We start from the raw sequence: 23,539 nt of genomic DNA, 5'->3' as shown, positions 1-23,539 counted from the left end.
CTCAGGTTTTGGTGTGTGTATGTGTGGAAAATATTCTGCCCCCTCTCACACGCTTTGAGAAATCACCAAAAACGTCGGCACCATGAGTCAAAGTAACTCCTTTGCTTTCAATGAAATCTCCTGGGGCCAAGTTTAATGACCCTGAAAAAGTATCTGGGAAAGAATTCCCGGAGTGGGAAAATATGCTTGTAGTGTAGCCCTCTTTTTCCATGGATCAAGACAACACGCCTCAAAAGTGCTTAATAGTTGGATCTTGTTGAATCTTGAACAGCGGAAAATTTGTAAAGACCATCTTAAGAATTCCATTGTTTGACGTTTGCTTACATTTCCCAATCAGGAAAATATGAAACATTGGAAACGAAACCGAACATTTATACGCGTGGATGTTCAATAAGGTGCCGTTGTTCATTGTGAAATGTGGCTCACAGACTTAGCCCACATTTCAATTCTCCTAGTCCCATAAAAAATATTTCCTCCATCACCTGCTGTTAAACGCAAGTTGCCAAGGCAACTGGTGGGTAATCAGAAACAAACAGTTTCCAGTTGGAGAAAGGAACAAGGGGAGGGAGGGCTGAAGCCTAAAGTTGGGGAAATGTCCATGTTGTCTTTCCCTGCGATGCAATCAAATTAACTAAGAGTGCATTAAGATAGGCCTATCAGGCTTTCCCCTTAATTACCTTTTAAGCTGAATTGCTGAATTGTTTTGTCCTAGACTGCAACATAATCAAGCGAACAAAAGTGTCATTAAGACGACCCCCTTTGAGTCTGAAGTCCTCAAATTGATTAAGGTTGTTCACAAGCACGAAAGTCTTACATAGTCTATTTTATATATATGTAAGTGTATATGGTTGCTATTCAGTAGGCTATCGCTCAGGAACGAGGCTACTCGCAGGTCTGCAGCATGTCACAAGCAGGCGGACCAACTCGCGCGTTCACTGTCACATCCACGCGGCGCAAACGAGATACTAGGCAGAAGCGCGCGCCCTATAAACCAGTCGACTTTGTATCGGCTCATTTGTAACAGGCGGTTAGTATATCTCGTCCACTTTTCAATACTTTATTGGAATAAAGTTTGATCAATCATTATCCTCATCAACAAGGTGGATTATCAGTGGTTGGCCATATACAATACTGTTGTTAACCCTGTAAAACCTGCACGCAGCCTATCTTGGGACATGGGTACAAGACGCACAGTGCCAACCTTCCTGGCTGCATCCATATTTCTATTCGTGGCATTATGTGAGCCAGTGGATAAACAGGATATGCAAGGTAACGGAAAGGAGCTGTCCACTTTGATTAAGTTGTTCTCGACAATAATTATGTGTCTGCCCTTTATTTTCAAAGCCTTTTTTGGAACTGTATTGTATACACCCATAGCTCTAGGATTGATAATTGCTTGTTAGACACATCTTCAAGTTTACATACATGTTTTTGTTAAAATTATTCTGCGTAGTAGTATTTCACGATGACATATAGCCTATTCATGTATTACTGTGCGTAAAACCACAATGCACGCGTGTCGCATGACCGAGCGCACAGTTGTTATTAACATCTACTTCCCCATATAGGCTATACATTTTATATTTTGTTTTAAAAACGTATACTTTATTCTCCCACCTAACCGATTGGTTTGCTTACTTGCAAGCACTGTATTTGAAATTCATGTCACGTTCCTCCAACTGATTGTTTAAACCATATTTCATGGCAGTATAGGTGGAGACGACCTACTCAACTGTTAACCTCCAAGTTATTTTACTGAAAAACCTTGTTGAACTTCCAAAGTCACTGTTAATGTAGTTGTTCTCAGCTTAGATCCCTTGTGACTCCAACAGCAACAATACTTTTGTACACGGCTGACTTTCCACCTCTCCTTTTCCCAGCCTTCTCCTTACCTCCCTCACTCTCTTCTTCTTTCCATCACCCTTTGAGTTCTCACACTTTGCTTTTGACAAACTGAATGTCTTCTGCCAAACCTCATTGTCCTATGTTTGTGAACATGTACTGCTAGAAAGAAAATTGAACAAGGAGGTGCAGGAGGCGAAGAAGGGGAAAGCTGTGTTAACCTTCCCTTTTCCCACTCTCTTTATACGTCTACCGTCCCCACTCGCTGTTTCCCTCAGTCATTGACATGCTGAGTCTGCAGGACCACAAGCAGAGTGTTGCAGCGGTGGAGAAGGTGGGGCGGGCTCTGACCACGCTCAGTGACATCTACATCGTGTCCACTTTTTACCTGCCAGCCAAGCTTGGAGGAGTGTTGCTGGGCATCTACAACAAACAAGACAATAAGAAATACCTAGAGCTGGCCATGATGGGCAAGATCAACAAAGGTACTTTTTATGAAACACCTTCCCTAAGGAAGCTGTTGGGGTTTCACTTTGATGACCTTGATTGATGACCTTGATGGATAAGTAGTTTAAATGAAGGTATTTTTCCGGGGAAAACTTGCAAAGCCTAATGAACAGGATACGGGTTAAAGAAATGTACATGGAACATTCCATTCTTGTTAACCACAATGTGGAAGTTCCTCCTCTCAACATGATTCTCCAGTTCTAAAGTCGGCTGAATCTATGTCTGGAAATCTGACCCTATCTCTGTCTGCTCACTCTCCCATATTCTTCCCGATTCTACCCCATGTCGCTTGTTCTCCCCAACTCTCTGCATTCCCTTCTATTTATCAGCCTTGGTTAGGTATGTTAGGGAGGACGGCAAAATCCACACTGTCAACCTCCAGAATGCCAACCTGGCTTACGGTCGAACGCACTCTATCATCCTGCGTGTGGGAGGGCTACGCAGGGACCACCTACACCTGGAGCTTTACGTTAACTGCCGATTGGCCGACTCCAGCCAAGGTCTTCCACCATTGGTCGCTCTCCCTGCCGAGGCAGAGATGGTGGAGATAAGGAATGGCTACAAGGCTTACGCTAGGGTACAGGTGAGTGAGCAGAGTGGAATTCGAGACAATCATAAACTATTCTCCCATTCCTGTCAAAGTGTAAGGGGGATCATTCATGTGACGTAGAGAACGGGAATAACAAGTATTGGATACTGTAGATCCACTTAGAGAGTCTAAAAATGTACAGTCGATGGGTCTGTCTGTTGTTTATCGTTTATTATTTATCCTTGATGATTCAGTATTATAATAGATTTTCTTTGCACTGAAATCTTACTTGCTCTAATTTGACTCAAAAAGAGTGTTGATGGTGTATACCTCTTGCTTCCAGGGTGCAGTCGAGTCTCTCAAAGTGGCACTAGGGGGCACCGTGGCCAAAGCAGGCACTCTGGTTGACTGTCCTTTCCAGGTAGAATCCTCAGCCTATAACACTGGTAGGTGCACAAACGCAACACAATAGCCATGACGACATCACACTTCTTTGCTATTGCATCAGCAGATCTTTGAAATGAGAATGCTAAACTTGATGGACCGTCTGTTCTTCAGTTTAAGGTCCGACACTCTGGATATATTTATGAATGTACTTGTAGATATACTACTGACAGAGTACTAAATCAAACTGATTTTGCAGTTGATAATGACTGTCAACTATGCTTCCAACAGTTGGTGTGGAAGTGAACTCCATTTTGGGTGAGTGTTTCCAACACACTGATAATGCCATAACCATTCAATGTCCCTCAAACATTTTTTAGACCATGCATATACCTAACTAAGCTATCTTGGCTACAATATCCGAATTGCATTGGAAAAAGTGGTTCCATCCTGAATGCTTTTTATTTTGTGGATTATCAGGTGACCACACCAAAGCTCTGATTGGACAGCTAATCATTTTCAACCAGATTCTTGGGGAGCTACGAGAAGACATCAGAGAGCAAGTGAGGGCTGTTTGTGTGTGTGCCTAATTGTATGTACACCATGCATTTTTATGTGTGTGCTTGCATGTGTGTGTGGATGAGTGCATTTACATGAATGACAGGGTGCTTCTGCCTTCTGTTCCCCAGGTGAAGGAAATGTCCTTGATCAGGAACACCATTTTGGAATGCCAAGTATGTGGTGAGTGAGCATTCAGCCCTATAAGTCTAAAATCTCTCAACCACATTGCAGTTTGATATGCTTTTGTTTGCATGCATGTGTGTGTATGTGTCTTTGGGTGTGTGTGTATGTGCGTGCTTGTGTGTCTGTATGTGTGTCTGCAGGATTCCATGAGCCTCGCTCCAGATGCTCACCCAGCCCCTGCTACAGGGGTGTGGGTTGCATGGAGACCTTTGAGTCCCCTGGGTACCGCTGTGGGCCCTGCCCAGAGGGCATGATGGGAAACGGTACCCACTGCCAGGACATTGACGAGGTATAGTACCATAATAGTACCACTGCTTTGTCAGTCAAATCTAGCGGTAGTGTGGTAATGTATTAGCCACACTGAGGTAACTACAACAACCACACTACAACAACAAGTATTTTTCCCTGTCCCCTCTCCTCTCCCCCAGTGCGCTGTGGCCCAGCCCTGTTTCTCTGTGGGGGCATGTATCAACACAGCTCAAGGTTTTTCCTGTGAGCCCTGCCCTCCTGGACTCTGGGGACCCCCTCTTATTGGAGTTGGACTTGAGTATGCCAAGAATCACAAGCAGGTAAACACATGCAAGTACACACACTTTCTAGTTTTTCTCTTTCCCCCCCTCTCCCCCTCTCTTTCTCTTTCTTTTCTAATCCATGCTCTCTCTTAACCTTTGCCTTGATTTCATGCACAGGAGTGCGCTGACATTGATGAATGTATGGAGGTGGCTGATGCCTGTGTACCAAACTCAATATGTTCCAACACGATCGTACGTATATATCTTTTATCTTCTTGAAATGTATTTTTTGAACAGTATTTAGTGTTCATTCTATGCAAATCTGACAGTGCCCTCTAGTGTGTAAACCGAAGAACTGTTTCCCACATGGTTTCCCTCAGTTTACCCCCTTTCTCTGCACTTTCTTGGTTATGACTCCTCACCTCACGTCCTCTCCACTCGTGTCTCCTCTCTGCCCACATCTTCGCTCCCTTCCTTCCTAGGGATCATATCAGTGTGGGGGCTGTAAGGCGGGCTATCTAGGTAACCAGACGGCAGGCTGTGTCTCCAAGCTAACCAAGTCCTGCGCCTCCCTGAGCTTCAACCCCTGCGACGCTAACGCCCACTGCATCATTGAGAGGAACGGAGAGGTGTCCTGTGCGGTGGGTCCTAACCCTGGAGCATTCGAGACTAGCGATTGCTGTCTCTTAACCACTATAAATTAAACCAAAAACAAATATTTTTATGACATTCTGATGTTGAATAAAACATGATGTGGTTTCCTTTTTCAAATGAATTGTTGGGGAAATGATTTGTCCACTTTTCCACAAGTCCACATTTGCAGGGTGATCTAATCCTAACTTGGTGTGTGTGATCCTTATTCTTTTCCTGCCTGTCCTGCAGTGCAACGTGGGCTGGGCTGGTAATGGAAACACATGTGGCGTGGACACGGACATAGATGGATACCCTGACCGTTCCCTGCCCTGCATGGACAACGACAAGCACTGCAAACAGGTACATGGATCCTCTGATCAAGTAAAACCCTTTGTAGTTGAATAAGGCTGTGAGGTTTATTGGCAATGGATGATTTACATTGTTGCTCAAATGAAGATGTTGGTGATACTGTGCTTTTCTTTTCCAGTTTTAGGTCATAAAAAGTTCCTAATATGAAAATACTTTCTGAGTTGATTGTATACCTCCTGATTGTTGCCCATAGTAATATCTAAGAAACAGTACTGTCATGGTGTGGCGATATGGAAGTTTAATTGAAGTTGATTCCTCCACTAGGATAATTGTATATACACGCCCAACTCAGGACAGGAAGATGCAGACAACGATGGGATTGGAGACCAGTGTGATGAGGATGCTGATGGGGATGGGATCAAGAATGTGGAGGTGTGTGTGTGTAGCAAGGCATGTGTGTGTATAGGACAGTGTATGTGTGTGTAGCAAGGCATGTGTGTGTGTCATGTGTTTTAAACATGAGGTTGTGCCACTCAGGATAACTGCAGACTGATGCCCAACAAAGACCAGCAGAACTCAGACACAGACTCATTCGGTGATGCTTGTGACAACTGTCCCAATGTCCCCAACATCGACCAGAAAGACACTGACACCAATGGACAGGGGGATGCCTGTGACAATGACATAGATGGGGATGGTGAGTTTGTACACGCACACTCACAAACACACACACATCCCTCCTTCTCTTTCACGCCCTGCCTCTGATTCAGACTGATCTTGTACATGGTGCAAATATGTGAGCGTGTGATCATTGCTCTTTTCTTCTGTGTTTCAGGTGTACCCAATGTGCTGGACAATTGTCCCAAAGTCCCCAATCCAATGCAGACAGACAGAGACGGGGATGGGGTTGGGGATGCCTGTGACAGCTGCCCTGAGACAAGCAACCCTATGCAGGTTAGGGCAAGGCTTATCTACACGACCACAGTACAATGACATAAATAGGACCACGGTTGGGTCTACATGAATATGGTTAAGAGTTAGGGCACCATGGTTCTGCAATGTACTGTAAGACATTCAGGCCCTTCACTGTCTCTCAAAATGATTTTCTCCCTCCATCTAGACGGACATCGACAACGACCTGGTTGGAGATGTGTGTGACACTAACCAAGACACGTAAGTGTGACATACACACAAACACCCCCTCTCTGACTGCCATATTCTGACTGTGTAACGATGTGTGTTGTTAATCCCTAGGTAATACTTCATTGTAATTCTCAAGTAGTAGGACAGTGTTCCATGGCAAGTCAAACAACGTTTAAACCTCATCGTAAAGGTGAATTCCCTTATTCATCCACTCCGCTCTCTGCTTCCAGGGATGGGGACGGCCACCAGGACACCAGGGACAACTGTCCAGAGATCCCCAACAGCTCCCAGTTGGACTCAGACAACGATGGCCTCGGAGACGACTGTGACGACGACGACGATAACGATGGCATCCTGGATGTGGCAGATAACTGCCGACTCATTACCAATCCCAACCAGAAAGATTCAGATGGTAACCGTTTCCACGGTTACTATACATAGATGATTCGTATAGTTTACATATATTACATTATAGTTGATCGTATGGATGCAGTGTTGACGTAAAGTTGTCTGCTTCTCCAAGGTAACGGGGTTGGCGATGTGTGCATGAATGACTTTGACAACGATTCCGTCATGGATGTGGTGGACGTGTGTCCAGAGAGCTCGGAGGTCACGCTGACTGACTTCCGAGCCTTTCAGACGGTCATTCTGGACCCAGAGGGAGACGCTCAGATCGACCCCAACTGGGTGGTGCTCAATCAGGTGATCTGACTTGATGTTAAAAGTGTTGTGTGCTGGGGGAGTCATATTTACAAAAGGTAAGAGGATTGTTCGCAAAGTCTGTCGAGATCACAGATTTTTTTTATGCCTCAGTAATTATCAGCATTTCTCTGTAATTGTGAACTCTCAGAATGTACAGTTTTAGCTACTTAATACTGGGAATCATGGTATCATTACAGGGAATGGAGATTGTCCAGACAATGAACAGTGACCCTGGGCTGGCTGTGGGTAGGTTTCACTATCTCTCTTGTAAAACTATTTTGTAAAACTCTCTCTTGGAAGTCACTTTCGATAAAAGCGTCTGCTAAATGCATACATGTAAATGTAATGTAAATGTATCACTTCTGCTTTACATCTACAACCAGCCAGAGCTCATTTTAAACTAAGGCTGACTGGAAATACATTAACCTGCACCTAACCACTTCACACCTAACCACTCCACAACTAATACCTCAACACTTAATTATTCCACAACTACAACACAACCGCACCTAACCACTTGACTTTTCAGGCTACACAGCATTCAATGGTGTGGACTTTGAGGGGACGTTCCACGTCAACACAGTGACAGACGACGACTACGCCGGCTTCATCTTCGGCTACCAAGACTCCTCCTCCTTCTATGTGGTCATGTGGAAGCAGACAGAGCAGACTTACTGGCAGGCCACGCCCTTCAGGGCCATGGCCCAGCCTGGGCTACAGCTGAAGGTAAGATGGCCAAGGAGTCAGGGCCAGAACATTGCATCTACATTGTTGTTAGTGTTGTTTTACAACTGATAAGCTGTTATTTGTGATCTATTGGATCTGTTGAATGAGTCCCACAGATTGAGATCCACAAGAAATTTGAAAAAAATGTCTCCACACTTTTACATTTCTGTCCATATTTCCCTCCTTTCTTCCACACGACACACACCATCATCTTCCATTGGGCGATCTTCACAGGCTGTGAAGTCGAGCACAGGGCCAGGGGAGTACCTGCGTAACTCCCTGTGGCACACAGGTGACACCCCTGGGGAGGTGAAGCTGCTGTGGCAGGACCCCCGCAATGTGGGCTGGAGGGACAAGACTTCTTACCGCTGGCAGATCAGCCACCGACCGCAGGTGGGCTACATCAGGTGAGAGAATCTACCGTGAACAGCCACAGAGAGCCACAGAGTAAAGGGACTTTAGTAGTAGTACATTTATATTTTGAATTTACAAGTGGAGTTGTGTATGTTGATGCTACAAAAAGAATTGGTGTTTGTAGCTGTGACCACAGTTGAAGAGATTTCTGTTTCCTTGATCACAAAAAAAGAAAGCTGGTGGCAGTTGGATAAACTGGGGTAGATTTTGGGACTGTATTTTTTACTCCATATTTTCCCTCCTAAACCTCTTTGTGACTTTTACAGAGAGACCTCCCTAGGCCGTCTATTGTCCCCGTTGCTATGTCAACCAAATCCTGGGAAAGAATTTGCTGCGATGCCTGTTCATATGCAGATGCAGAGGAAGCTACTGTAGAGAGTGGGAGGTCTGAGAGAGAGTGAAAGAGAGACAGAGACAGAGAGAGAGAGAGAGAGGGGGTATGGAGTTGAAAGGTATGAAAGAGATCCGAAAAAACTAAAAAAAGGACTTTACAAAAGGAGTGACTGAAGTAGTCAATAGTTTTGATTTTGATATAACATGTTATAACTACTGCCAAAATATAGTCTGACTTATGGCTGAGGCTAACTGTGTCCAGACAATAGTTGAAGACTCAAAAATGGTGTTTAACCATTTTTATGTACCTGATTAAAACTGTGCAAATGCTTACATATATTTCTTGCTCCTCTGAGTATAAGCTGGACATTTGACCAAAGCAGCTGCTGTTCTCTTCCTTTTGAGTAACCACCTGCTCTGACACATCTCTCCAAACCCTTATGTTTTCAGCCCATTAGTAAGTAGCTAGGCAGAAGGAAGGGGGTTGTTTGAGTAGGTGGGGATGGAGGGAGGGGTCTCAGTGGGACAGAGAGAGGAAGAAAGATAATGAGAGGGGGAGAGAGAGGGGAAGAAAGTGCCAGGTCTTTGTAGAGGCAAGGAGGTCTTTTTCAGACAGAAACTGAAAGACACCTGCTTTGTATGCTGTGGGAGAGCCAGTGAGAGGGAAAAGGACCTCTGCAGCGTGCTCCACTCGAGGCAGCGGTTAGGACAGAAGCTGCCTCTCTCCTCCCCCTCCACCCCCATTATCCCCCTCACCCCAGCCCAAAACGCTGCTCTCTGGTTTAAGATTTGTCCTTTGCCATGTTTATTGTCAGGACACAAATGAACGGCATCTCAACCCTCTGCCTAAGGTCAATTTGTGGGTCTGTCTGTGTTCCTGTCCCAGGGTGAAGCTGTACGAAGGCACTGAGATGGTGGCTGACTCCGGTGTGGTCATTGATACCTCCATGAGGGGTGGGAGGCTAGGTGTCTTCTGTTTCTCCCAGGAAAACATAATCTGGTCCAATCTGCGCTACCGCTGCAATGGTATGTCGACCGTCAACCATTTTAATACATTTCCAATTCTGTGTTTGTGTCCAGTATTCACTCTATTGTTGCATACCAGTTACTTACATAGGTGATATGTATGGGGTTTTTGGAAATATTGCTAATCAACTACATTCATATTTAACACAATTTTTTGTTGGTTTATTAGACACTGTTCCAGATGACTTCAATCCATACCGCAAACAGGTCCTCATGCACTTCAAGGTCTAAGGACTGTGTGGATGTTTGAGAAACTGCCCAGCACTGTCTTCATGTGTGCCCACACTGTGTGTGTGTGGGTCTGCATTCACATTTGAACTGGAGTCACAGTAACAGTTTAGATTTGGAACAACTATAAACTATAAAATACATGACATCCCAAAGTCCACAGACGAAAGACCTGTTGAACTACAATATATGATTGAAGGTATTGATGCTGGGTCACTGATGAGTGGTACTGTTTTTGTCCAAAAACTTTGGACAAATACAAATGCATGCCTCAGTTCGTGTGCTAAGCTCATGTCAGTGTTAAAGATGGACCATTTGGAGACTTGAACATCTGAATTATATGTTCCCAGTACAAATTAGTCAAAGAAGTCATATGGCTATACATTCATGAATAAATGAAGGTTGAACGAATGACAACAACTAACTATTGAGTTTGACTGTTACAGAAAAGTGATTCCAGGTCAGAACTAGAATATGAATGAGTAGATCCCGCTATATATCCTGATGACACAAGCTGAAAAAGGCTTCTTTTGGACTGCTATTTTGTTTATATCATATTCAGTGCCAAAAGCTGTATGAAAGTCAGTAAATACTGTACATTTTTACCTGTGGTTATAAACTGTTTTGGTATTTGCTATTGGAATATAGTATGTAATAGTTTCAACCCAATAAAGATTTGTCATAAAATAAATTGTTTTTTTTTACTCGATTGAAAATATGTCCTTATTAAAAAAAAGTATTTGTGTTATAAAGCAAGCTCTTATATTTCTTCAGTCTTTCCTCAAAAAACGAGCAAAACAAAGAAGGTAAATCTAAAAACTTTATTAATGCCTCGGCCATAATGCGTGAACCAGGGAACACCCCAACATGCATTACTACACTGTCTGGCAAGACAGAAATGTGTTTGTATTCATGCAAAATGGCTTTGTTTACATGCTTATTTTCTATGGGATGGCCTACTTTGCTCTCACATTATATTTAAAAGAGCCTTGGATTCGAACCCTAAACCTCATTTTATCCCAAAATGATTGTACAACAATGTCACACAGGAAGATCAATGCACCTGTTTATGCAAAAGAATGTAAATGTATTTAGTGTATTCCTGTGCTAATAAATAAATATTGTTATAAAGGCCTGCATAATAAAACTATTCTGAATATCTGTTTTCTATAAGTCTCTCAAGCTCACATTTAAACGTACAAACGGCAGCAAAGTACACCAATGAGGCATGAAATATACGGTGATATATTTGAAGTCCAACTTCCCTGCTGAGAGCAAATGGTGTCATTGGTGTCCAATGACATGAGTCCATTTGTATACTCCTATTTAGCTCTCAGTCGAAGGAATTCTGTTGTTCTGCATAAGAGCTTGGTAAAGTACTGCATTTCAACGGTATGGATTATGAAACAGTATGGAAGTATAATGTTACTTTTAGAGCATGTCCTTCGGTTTGCCCCAGTTTTTAATACTACTACTACACGGTGTACTAATACTAATATTAAAGTTAAACTCAAGAGCAATTTATTTCCCTGTTTTTATACTTTTATACTCACAGTAGCCTACTCCATCCACAGCTAACAGGAAGACCCAGGTGGTGGAGTCCCCAAGGTCTGGGAGGCCGGGACGAGTGCAATATTGGGAGGGCATCGTACAACAGTGCACCCCATCCCATACCTGCCTGACCAAGGGAGAGGTCCAGGAAAGTTCTGTATCCTCCCACATATTTCTGCTTCTGTTGATATTCCATGGTTCCCTCTCTGGGACATACCAGAGACTCAATTACTTAGTACAATAAAATATCATCATATATAATCTGTTGTCATATTCTTCGACCAGTTTAGTAAGTCCGCATCCATTCTAAGGCCAGCCCTCACACACACACACACACACACACACACACACAGACAGACACACGCACACACACAGACACCCTGCTGCACGCAAGCTCTCTCTCTCTATCACACGCACACACAAACGCACACACAAACACATCCAGATCCAATGAATAATCTAACAACATGCTCATACAGTAACCACAGCAACAGGTCTCCAAGCGACCTAGGAAATCAGTGTAACAAAACTAATAGGTTACGTTTTACTTTGAGGAAAAATAGATTACATTCATACGTGATGGAACAAGTAATTTAAGTTAAAAACCAACACTGTGTCATATTTGTTCTTCTAATGACACATAAGTTACACACATGAAGATGTGAAGGACGTCCAAATGACGGTGACTTTCAGAAGACAGAATCAAAAATAAAACGTTTAAAACACTTACCTTGTGTTTTATTTGAGGCGTTCTATTTGAAAATATTACACAATTAGACAATAAACCTATTACAACTGCCAAAATAGTTGCAGCTTTCATGCTTAAAGCTGTTAGTATGTCCACGGGAGATTTTTCCTATAGATTTTTCAACCAAATCTAACGTCCAAGATAGTTACAGGATTTCTTGCCTTTTCCTAGCGTCCCTCACAATGGCCCTCGCGCTCAACATAGCCAGGGCATGGGCTGCGGGCCCCGCCTCTACACGCCAAACAAAGGCCACTAGGCAATGCTCACTGAGGCATGGAGTTGCCCCTCTTAAGGGCTATAACTTCGGACATTCTCTTCAGTTGAGAAAACACGTCCGCCTAACCCAGGCTGCACCTCACATAATTGTTGGAGTAGCTTACTCGCCCCTGAATTTAGTCTATACTTGTTCTGAACTGCAATCCTTTATTGCCCATAGTTTACAACTCAGTTAACGTACTCCTTCCTCTCATATCGCAAGCTCCCATGATATTCAAAGAACAGTGGCAACTGTTTTCAGACGATAAATTTGATTTCTCTTTATTTACTTATTGCTATTGCCAACATACAGTTATTTTTTGTAGCCTGTAGTTACACTTGCATTCTAGTTTTTATGGGTGCGATTCTGAATAGCATCGCGATGAGGGTATTGGTGTGTCTTGAAACTTCACTTCCACCTGTTGTGGAAACTTTGGCACTGCAGTCCTGTCAACGCGGGGAGGGGGGCACGCACACTGAATGCATTCTCCATAAAAATTTTCAACTTACTGAGGATATTGACATCTGATACATTTTAAAACCATTACTTTAACTTAGTATTTTTATTGATTGGAATTCAATTGATACTACCTGAATGTCTATAATTCTATATTCAATTTCTAACCCTACGCATAGAAATGGGAAATGTCTGCATGTTCTATTTTCCTTTCATTGAAGAACAAACCACGTAGGGGCCTATCTGGTATAGGACGCAGATCTGGATGTTCATCAGATTACCATAAATAATAATTCCATACGAAACTATTCCAGCAACAACAGGTTGCAAATAGAACAGGTTGCCATGTCCGCTGTAATAGTTTTAAATAGCTCCCGATGCTTAGTTGGAAGTGTGTGTGCACAGCGGGCAGTTGTTGCGCGGACAGCAGGTGTTCATTGCGTGTGATTTATTTAGCACTCGTGGAACAACACAAAAATCGCACTAGTTTGTGAACAGACAACAAGATAGGAAGTAGCCTAAAAGGGGCTCCAGAGGAACTGCTTAGACGGGGAGTCGTTGTCGGGAGCACTCTAGGACTGGTGGTACAGCAGTGTGGTCTGGAGGGAGTGTCGTATCTCTGCATAACTTCCTAAAGGTGAGTCTGGGCGACAATTCACTTTCCTGTAGATTGTGCATGGTCGATATAGTGCATCTCCCTCTTAATTATCTCTCAAACATTTTAGAACATTGGTTCACGTCAAAATAGCCATACTTAATAATGGCCATTTATGTTGAAAGCAATTGTTCATCTCATTTGAAAGTAAACAAATAAAATAATCTCTTAATACGTTTAATAGTCTTGCACTAGAGCATATGTAGGCCTAAGCCATAAATGCTTCATATCACCAAGTTTTTTTGGGGAAACCAATGTCTAATAGCAGCCTCATAATAACCTGTTCAACATGACAGAATCTGATAAAAAAAATGCCAGAATGATCTGAGAGTTTCAAAACAACTATCTGTTCTGTGCTGATAACCCCTGAGCAACAGCAGATTAGATAGGGTAGATTGACAAGAAAACCGCAAAGTATATTCTAAGAGAAAGACAGCACACTTCAGAATGACACACACTTTGTTCTGTGACTTTGTCCAAAAGAATGTCCCTTTCAGAACTTGAGGATTGACAGAAAACAATCTCTCTTTCTGTCTGTTGTTGTTGACATGTCACCTCATTGATATCATACAAGGCTTTGACAGAAACATACCTGACCCACATATCCCCACTCCCCACCTTATCTCCATGGTGATGTCATGAGTCAGCAATGGGTCAGCAGTGTCAATTTTTGGCAGTGTAGTCTAAAGTGTGGGTGGGCGTGTTGGGGTAATGTGGGGTCTGTAGGGGGATGGAGGGGTAAGTGTGTGTGTGTGTGTGGGGGGGAGCGGGATATGTAGGAGGTACTGTGTAGGGTGTACGGGGTAGTGTGTGTAGGGGGAGGAAGGGTGTGTGTGTTTGGAGGGGTGGTGTAAGTTGTGTGTGTGGAGGGGGGGGGGGGGGTAGTGTGTGTTTGCAGAGGAATAGTGTGCATGTGCATGGGGGGGCATGTTGTTCATGTTAGGGTCAGGTGAGGGTTAAGGTTTTGTTGCCTCAGAAAGTACCAGGTTTGTGTTTAATTTGCAGATGACTGTCAGTGTTGATGAACACCCAGTTGCTAATTTATCATCTGAACAAACAAAGCCTCAAACTTGGACGGCCCTAACAAAAATGAACGTAAATGAGCCCTGGGCCTAGCAACAACTAACGAGAATAAGGCCAGGGCCTATACAAGAAAAAAAAATCTGTTAAAAGAGCGTGGCTATCTAAATAAGGATTTATTTGAAGTGTAAATGGTAAATCATCCTGTCCTGCCTAGCTCTCTCTCTTCCATTCTGTGAATGTCCAAGCAGCCATTGGCACACCTGCTGCGCTCCCCCCGCCCACCACCCTTCTCTTCCTATCTCCCTGCCCACCCCGCTCTTCTCCCCCTCACCCCCTGCTCTTCCTCCTCCTTCCCCCTTCCCCCCATTCCCTGTTCTTCCTCATTCCTGCTCTTCCTCCCCCTCTTCCCTGATATTTCTACATAGGGAAGGGACACAGTGTATAGAGGTCAGCAGGGAGTATATTTAGACAGCTCTATTTCTGCCCTCGCCACTCCTGTAACTACCCCTCTCGGATGCACACATACTGTACGCACACTTCCTCCCCCCCTCAAAACACACACAAAAACACACTTGCTACCCCACCCAATACACACACACTCACACTGACCCCTCCAGCACACACATACACACTACCTCCCTCAGCCCACACACACACATAAACACACTATCTACACCAGCGCACTTACCCCTAACAGACAGACACACAGGCAATATTTGAAATGCAACAGTTCATTTCTACCCAAATAGAGAAATAGTTAGACTTCACAGAGAGACATGTTGAGGTTTCAGTTCATACACTCCTTGTTTACTTTCTGTTAACTTTGGGCAAACAGAGAAGGGAGAAGAGTCCACATTTTGAGTTTTGTTGTGGCTATGTGGCTTTAATGCGCAGTTTTTCTTGACAAGGTAACAAATGCAACTCAAAACGATTGTGAACTTTGTGAAATACTTGTGGTCTAGCTTAGTAATTTTCTTGTTTTGTGATGAGGATTTGTCCTGTTACAGAATTCCTTAACAAAATGAACTGAATATTGTCATGACAGATACAAGGCCAATGAACTCTAAGTTCTGAGTAAACATGTAGCATGAAGCTCTGAGGACAAGCAAGTCTACATACTTATCAATGATGTGTTAATATACTACAATACGTTTTGTACGATAAATACATTTTTGACAAAGATCAAATGAACAAGAATAGTCTTTACTAAGTAGACTTAGTTTATGGAGTAAACTATTGTAACTGTTCTGCTGACTAATAGACTGTTTGTAAACAGGTTGTCCACTTGTTATTGGCCAAGCTAAAAGTGGACCATGTAAAATCGCTGTTAATGGGTCCTCTAAAGATTCCCTGGCCCCCCTCACCATCTCACAGTTAGCATCCTTGGAACTAAGGTACTGGCTCAAATAATATGTTTTACACGGTGTGACGTTTAGTTTGTTATGAACACTTGTTAAACTAATTTATTCCCCCTTACCTATAGTTATGTTTGGTCTGACATGAATGGAAAGATAAGGGCATATTTTTCTCTACTCAGATGTTACCAATCAGATCTGATCAGTGCTTTCTCAGGATATTCTCTGATATTTAAAAGTATTTTGTATTTCTGGTTGGCAGATTGTGTGCTGGGTGTGGTAAGCAGCCTTGAGAGGCTGGGAGTGGATGGGAACCCTCTGGATGGACTACACATGGCTGTCATGGAGACAAATTGCAGTAGCATTACTGCTGGCTTACCTAGGCTGCCTTCAAGGTAATTTTTGTCTTTAATGGTTTTGTTTTGCTGTACTAATTGTAAATGGAAATACCTTCTGTTATCCATTTCTCAATTGAAATGAAGTGGGTGCTAGCCTTAACATCAGACATACATAGTATGTTGATTTGCACCTTTTTTTGGGGGGGGGAGGTATTTATGGTTAGGGTTATGTATTTGTGTCCTTACTGATGCTGACCTTCATGTGACTGTGGGATGATACAGTTAATATATCTGTTCATGTTTATCATTTTCATTAGTAGATGATATGTTGTGAGACATTGTAACTCCATGGTGCATTACAGTAAGATGTAATGCTGCCTTCCCTTTGCCCTCAGTTCAGGCATCCTGCCGCATTCTCAGGTGCAACTCTGAGTTTGTGGCCGCTACGGGGGGCGGGGGCAGCAGGGAGGGGGCCAGGAATGCAGATTACTGCAGTGCCCTGCGCTCTTTTGACCAGTGCACCCGGCGCAGTGCTAGGGCTTGCCGTGGAGACCTGGTCTACCACTCAGCTGTGCAGGGCATCGAGGACCTCCTCATACAGTATCGCTGCCCCAAAGAGGGGCCCACCGCCCAGCCGAGGCCCCTGCCCCAAGCCCCCATCTCTGGAGATGCCTGTCTCTATGAGAAGGGCTTTTTACAGCGTGAAGGTCGGGTTCCAGAGTATGTTCACTGTGGGGTGTTTGGGGACCCTCATGTGAGAACGTTTCGAGATGAGTTCCAGACATGTTCAGTCCAAGGAAGCTGGCCGTTAATAGACAATGAATACCTCTATGTGCAGGCCACCAGTGCACCCATGACAGAAGGGGGCCACGCGTCAACCCTGACAAAGGTGGGTCGTTCTCACGCTCTGTTTTCACTCAGTTGTGTCCATGATCTTTTCATAAGCATTACTACACTATCAAAAAATTATCGGGTCAAATCAGTGAGGCTTAAACCATTGAAGATCTGGTAGAGCCCAAAGTCAGGTACTCTATGGAACCACCCATATCTTAAATACCTTCTGGTCCCTACAGATAACCATCATCTTCAAGAACTGGCGCCAGTGTATCGAGCAGCAGATCTACCAGGCTGAGCTGGACAACGTACCAGCGGCCTTTGTGGATGGCTCGGTGACCAGTGGCGAGAGGCGTGGCCAGCATAGCCTGAGTGTCCGCTCTCAGAGCCCCGGGCACTATGCTGAGATAGCCGCCGCCCACATCGCCACCGTCCTTGTGGTGCGTCAGAGCGGCCGCTCCCTGGGTCTGTCCGTACGCACCCCGCGCGCCATCGCCGACGCCTTCACGCCCGAGCAGGACCTTCAACTCTGTGTGTGGGGATGCCCGGCATCACAGCGACTGGAGACTTTAGCCTCTTACCTGTCCTTGTCCTCCTCCTCCCTCTCCTCCACCAAACCCTCCATAGTCGGCCCAGCACACTGTGCGGCCCTGCTTCCAGCCAAGGATGTTTACTACCAGGCCTGCCTGTTTGACCTCCTGGCCACAGGGGACCTCAACTCCAGCATGGCCTCTGTTGCCGCCCTGGAGGACGCCAGGGGAATGATCATCGACCCTGAGAAGGTGCATCTGTTGCCAGTCACTGCGACAGGGGACAGACTCACATCGTCTCTGCCTGTGGTCCTGGCTGTGACATTACTGGTACAATGGACCAGCACACTATGGGGGGGGGGTCTGTGTAAACGCTGGTGGTGAAGGGGTAGAAAAGCCATACAGAGACAACAGAGACACTGCTTTATCTGTCAGGTGGGAAGGCATATTTTGTTACGTGACTCATGGTCCGGGTCTGTCAGAGTGTGGGGGGATCTAAGGATCTCAGGCCTGTGTTAACCCTTCAGGGAATACAGACAGATAACACTTGTTGATAAAGGGTGTTGATTGTTGTGTTTATATTTTTTGCGAAATTACATTCTAGCATTTTTAACCTCATTTTCCTGCAATTCAGTGATGTACTTTATTTAATGTAAGCAGCATACTACAGTGGAATCTGTGGGAACCTTGTCATTACTAATGTCTATATAAGTTATTGTGTGTGTTGTGTCTGTGTGATGTCTTGGTTTTAAACTGTTGTTGAATGCAGTCTCTGTATTTCTATTTGTTTAAAAATAGATAGGGGCATGTTTGCTATGACCTCAATATCAGCCAGTTATTTAAGTGTTTACATTTTGCTTATTTAGCTGATGCTTCTATCTGAAGTAATGTGCAAATAGTGCATGTAGAAAGTACAGGCAAAGATCAAGAATCCGAAAGGCATAGTTCTACAGTATTTCAGTGGTCAGAGTCAAGGATAAGTCTGTATTTACAAAGTAGCCACATCTCAGCTAACAGGCACGGGGAACAAGAATAATAAATAATGTGTAGGCCAACTGAATAATACTGAATGATACAGTGTACTAATATTATGATAACACTACAGGGAAACAATAACAGGTATAAATTGCATAAGTAAATAACATTTATAACATCTTGTTTACAGTTGCTAACGTATGGTGAACAAAAATAATATAACTACAATGCAACAATAACATCTCAATTCCGCAACCACCCTAGTCTTACAAATGCATCTCAATAGTAGGCTAGTATGCCTACTCAGTAAAGTGCAGTGCCTAGTACGTTGCAACAGAAACAACAATGTATATTAAGTGGAACATTGACCAGTGATTGTAGTTTCATGCTAGATGGTACACAATCAAACAAATACGAAGTGTAGGGAAGGGACAAAGTCCAAGGTTTTGCAGAAAGTGAAAATCTGCTAAGAGTTGCTTTGGGTGCTCTTCGGCCGAAAAACTGTTCCTGGTAAAAGCTTAGTTAGAAAGGAACTCTGAAAGTGTGCAATAGTAGAAGAATTTAACATAATTTCCGTGTTTTGCAACCACTTCCTATATTCATCTTGTTTTGCATTAACACTGTGATCTGTTCTGCAGATATTGGATAGTGAGAAGAAGGGTAGGGTGGAGAGGGAAGAGAACAGGCAGAGTCATACAGAGAAGAGTAGAAAGGGTAGATAGACTTGGTAGAAAAGGGAGAGAAAAAGTAGAGAGAAGAGGAGAGGTAGAAGGAAAAGAGTGCCATGAGAACAATACCAGTGGGGTCCAGGGACAGACAGAACCTCTGGATCTTGGTTCTACTCCTCCTGACTGGTAAGTACGGAAGACATACTGCCGTGTAAACTCGCCTTGTCTGTCCCCCCACTCCATGGCGAGAGTTACATTGAGGGGTGGGAGTTGGTGGTGGTAGTAGTGGTGAAGGTCGCGAAAGCTCTCCCCTCTTACCAAATCTCACGCCAAGGTTTTTGAAAAAGTTGATGATAAGATCAAACCAACAATGGGTCTACTGGAAAATTGTTTGAGATCATAAAATATTGCTGTTGGTTAAATTTGACAAAATTAAAGAACTAACAGTTTTTGCTGGGTAGTTGGAATCATATCATGGTTTTCTGAAAATATTGCATCAGTTAAAAATAATGGATGTGTGTCCTGCATTGTTAGTTTATATACATATTTATATATATGTGTATATATATATTATACACATATTTATATATATATATATGTATATAAAATATAACCCACCAAATCATTTTAATAATGTACACACTGAATGTGACATTGACTGCAAAAAAATAAAATAATAATAAGAATGAATACATTTAAATTTTGTGCGGTAGCTTGTGATAAATACTTGAATATTTTACAGGTGTTTGGGGGGACGAAGGTTGGGAAGTCAATTATCCAGCTTCATTCTGTGCAATCAAAGGATCTACTGTTACCATCCCCTGCAGTTACAAGTACCCTGAAATATACCGTCCAGTTAGGGTTATCTGGTGCATAAACCATGAGATATGCCAGACCACAACTCCAAAATTTTATGACAGTAACTCCACCACCAATCGTCCAGTTTTCAAATATATTGGAGACAAAAAGAACAACTGTACTTTACAGATTGAGAATATAAACACAACAGATTCCGACACATACAGGTTCAGATTTGAAACATATCCAATAAATGCACACACAGGTAAATCAGGAGTACACATCGAAGTAAAAGGTGAGGATATTTGCCTTAACATCTGATTCTAATATTCAATATGAAGGCAACATTTTAACAGAGAGGTGTATTATGTCCCGTAGAAATTGACAACAACATTAAATTGAAGGTGACAGCTAGTGATGACAGCCCCTCTAAAGAGGGAGTCACACTGAGCTGCACATCATCTTCACCCTGCATCTTCAACAACCTGAAGATCACCTGGTACCAGAACAACAACATTGTCCAGGCGACAGGTCCCACCTTAACACTGAGTCCTGTTTCTCTGAGTGATTCTGGGAACTACTCCTGTGGTATAGAAAGTAGCCCTCTCTCTCGCTCTGATGCATACAGTCTCCAAGTGGAGGGTAAGTCAGAAGTGCTGTTCATCCAGGCTGAACTTGGGAGAAAATGTATTTTGTTAGTTTAATAGTTTCCTATGGTATATTTTAAACTGTAAGTCGGGGTTGTGCATGTCCAGCCCTTACCCATCACCAATTCTAGGCTTGCCTTCTATACAACATCTGGGGAGATAGCATGGTGTAACCATAGCATAGCAACACATGATTAGAATGTCATTAGTAATCCCAGTTTTCTTCACAGATCCATCCAAATCTTCCATTGTTGTCATTGTTGTAACTGTCCTGCTGATTGTGCTGACCATCACAGCGGCTGCTGCAATCCTTCTCATAAGGAGGTACGTCTTCAAATACAATATCATTATGATTCACAGAGGTATCTCACAGTTCTATATGAACCTGTTATAATTTGATTTCAGAAAATACATAAAAAACTGATACACCAGAACATATTTAAAGGATGTGATCTCTCTCTCTCTTTCTTAAGGAGGAAAGCAGGAGACCCCAAAAAGGAGAAAAAGGATGGTGTTAGCACACTGGTCAGTTTAACACCCACAAACAATCAAAAGCACACACACGCACACACATATGTGATGTTTCTCTTTTTCCCTCTCTCTAGCTTTAATTCTTTCTCTCCTTCTTTTTCTGGTCAAGCCTGGAGATGCCATGTACAGCAACATCGGAGAGACAACCCCACAAACTACAGGAAACAAACCCCAGGCAGAGGAGGAAGTTAACTATGCCACCATTCATTTCCAGCACAAGACTTCCTCGAGGTATTGATGAGGAAGCTTGTTGATGCAACATCAGTGCTTCTTAGCGGACTGCAGACTGGTTCCTCTGGAGAATGATCAGTGTTGCTGAAATGCACCAGCTTTTCTAGGCACATGGTGCAATTAGGGATTTTTCACATTGAAATAATATTTTGACCCCAGAAACCAGTTGTTGTTCTAAGTAAATTACAGCTCAAATCAAATGAAGTGCATGTGACATATTTATCCAAATATTTGTGAATTGTGTTGAACAGGCCTGGTTGATTGATATTCTGTATATGTTGAGTCTTGTTTAAAAGGAACAAGACAGCTATGGAAAATCCTCTGATCCTTAATTACAATTTGTTTGGTGTATTTTGCTTATAGGTCTGCTAATATCAAGCAGGAAGAGGATCCCGTCATCTATAGCTCAGTGTCCAGGTAGTGAACATACAGTACATATCTCTGTAGCTCAGTGTCCAGGTAGTGCACATACAGTACATATCTCTGTAGCTCAGTGTCCAGGTAGTGCACATACAGTACATATCTCTGTAGCTCAGTGTCCAGGTAGTGAACATACAGTACATATCTCTGTAGCTCAGTGTCCAGGTAGTGAACATACAGTACATATCTCTGTAGCTCAGTGTCCAGGTAGTGAACATACAGTACATATCTCTGTAGCTCAGTGTCCAGGTAGTGCACATACAGTACATATCTCTGTAGCTCAGTGTCCAGGTAGTGAACATACAGTACATATCTCTGTAGCTCAGTGTCCAGGTAGTGAACATACAGTACATATCTCTGTAGCTCAGTGTCCAGGTAGTGAACATACAGTACATATCTCTGTAGCTCAGTGTCCAGGTAGTGCACATACAGTACATATCTCTGTAGCTCAGTGTCCAGGTAGTGAACATACAGTACATATCTCTGTAGCTCAGTGTCCAGGTAGTGAACATACAGTACATATCTCTGTAGTTCAGTGTCCAGGTAGTGAACATACAGTACATATCTCTGTAGCTCAGTGTCCAGGTAGTGAACATACAGTACATATCTCTGTAGCTCAGTGTCCAGGTAGTGAACATACAGTACATATCTCTGTAGCTCAGTGTCCAGGTAGTGAACATACAGTACATATCTCTGTAGCTCAGTGTCCAGGTAGTGAACATACAGTACATATCTCTGTAGCTCAGTGTCCAGGTAGTGAACATACAGTACATATCTCTGTAGCTCAGTGTCCAGGTAGTGAACATACAGTACATATCTCTGTAGCTCAGTGTCCAGGTAGTGAACATACAGTACATATCTCTGTAGCTCAGTGTCCAGGTAGTGAACATACAGTACATATCTCTGTAGCTCAGTGTCCAGGTAGTGAAGATACAGTACATATCTCTGTAGCTCAGTGTCCAGGTAGTGAACATACCTCTACAGCACAGTTTCATATTGGGTGAAGAATGACCATTAAGCAACTGCTTTGTCAAAGTTACCCCTGGGACCCATTGAATCTTTTATTGAGTTTTAGCATTTGTAAAGTGCTAAAAAATTACAAACCAACGTAACACTTGGTTGTCTCAAATATGTGCAATTAAGGGGTGTCTTTCAAGAAATATCTGTCCAACTTTGTTTTTGCCACAACTGAGACTACCCTCTTTCAGGCCTTTGAAAGTCAACCCTTGTCTCTTCTGAAAAAGGGCAAAATGACAGTAACTTTATTCACCTTGTATTTTATCTGTGTAGATGTCAGTGAAGAGCATTTGAAGGCGTACCATTCAGCCAAGCCATGTCATCCTGCAGCCTGGACTACTTTTTCCATCCAATCTGCTTATCTTTCACTGTAATATTTAGAAATGTCTGTATAATCTTTGTTTTTGTAGTTAAAACACATAAATAGAGACTCCTTACTTGATTAAATGATGTGCTCCACCTTTGTTGACAGGA

The 23,539-nt window shown here is 43.1% G+C and overlaps 3 protein-coding genes across 4 annotated transcripts; all 3 read left to right on the top strand.

Moving 5' to 3' along the window:
• The first annotated feature begins 1,008 nt into the window (after window positions 1-1,008).
• On the top strand, window positions 1,009-10,736 carry thbs3a (thrombospondin 3a). The gene is made up of 24 exons (XM_084708601.1): window positions 1,009-1,027; window positions 1,163-1,269; window positions 2,121-2,327; window positions 2,679-2,932; window positions 3,222-3,324; window positions 3,554-3,580; window positions 3,743-3,825; window positions 3,952-4,003; window positions 4,147-4,295; window positions 4,435-4,575; window positions 4,696-4,770; window positions 5,001-5,159; window positions 5,401-5,511; window positions 5,785-5,892; window positions 5,998-6,157; window positions 6,296-6,414; window positions 6,581-6,633; window positions 6,834-7,015; window positions 7,127-7,305; window positions 7,503-7,551; window positions 7,835-8,031; window positions 8,266-8,438; window positions 9,665-9,804; window positions 9,974-10,736. Exons 2-24 carry the CDS (start codon window positions 1,176-1,178, stop codon window positions 10,033-10,035), a joined length of 2,877 nt encoding a protein of 958 aa, XP_084564727.1. The 5' UTR covers window positions 1,009-1,027; window positions 1,163-1,175; the 3' UTR covers window positions 10,036-10,736.
• Window positions 10,737-13,435: 2,699 nt separating this feature from the next.
• On the top strand, window positions 13,436-18,546 carry hjv (hemojuvelin BMP co-receptor). 2 transcript variants are annotated; one of them, XM_084708599.1, is made up of 5 exons: window positions 13,436-13,680; window positions 15,998-16,115; window positions 16,339-16,471; window positions 16,810-17,303; window positions 17,488-18,546. In XM_084708599.1, the coding sequence occupies exons 3-5, from the start codon at window positions 16,384-16,386 to the stop codon at window positions 18,160-18,162; spliced, it is 1,257 nt and encodes a 418-aa protein (XP_084564725.1). In that variant the 5' UTR covers window positions 13,436-13,680; window positions 15,998-16,115; window positions 16,339-16,383; the 3' UTR covers window positions 18,163-18,546. The 2 variants fall into 2 exon arrangements, with proteins under 2 accessions (XP_084564725.1, XP_084564724.1); XM_084708598.1 differs by lacking the exon at window positions 13,436-13,680 and having other exon boundaries at window positions 15,055-16,115.
• Window positions 18,547-18,679: 133 nt separating this feature from the next.
• Window positions 18,680-23,539, top strand: LOC146301022 (uncharacterized). The gene is made up of 8 exons (XM_084708600.1): window positions 18,680-19,607; window positions 20,164-20,514; window positions 20,598-20,861; window positions 21,097-21,190; window positions 21,340-21,391; window positions 21,507-21,628; window positions 21,992-22,045; window positions 23,339-23,539. Exons 1-8 carry the CDS (start codon window positions 19,538-19,540, stop codon window positions 23,346-23,348), a joined length of 1,017 nt encoding a protein of 338 aa, XP_084564726.1. The 5' UTR covers window positions 18,680-19,537; the 3' UTR covers window positions 23,349-23,539.

This window comes from Hypomesus nipponensis, chromosome 2, assembly GCF_054491055.1.
Source record: "Hypomesus nipponensis isolate SF chromosome 2, ASM5449105v1, whole genome shotgun sequence".
Lineage (NCBI taxonomy): Eukaryota > Metazoa > Chordata > Actinopteri > Osmeriformes > Osmeridae > Hypomesus > Hypomesus nipponensis.
Note: the sequence above shows the minus strand (reverse complement) of the source record. Positions and strands in the feature narration are given on the sequence as shown.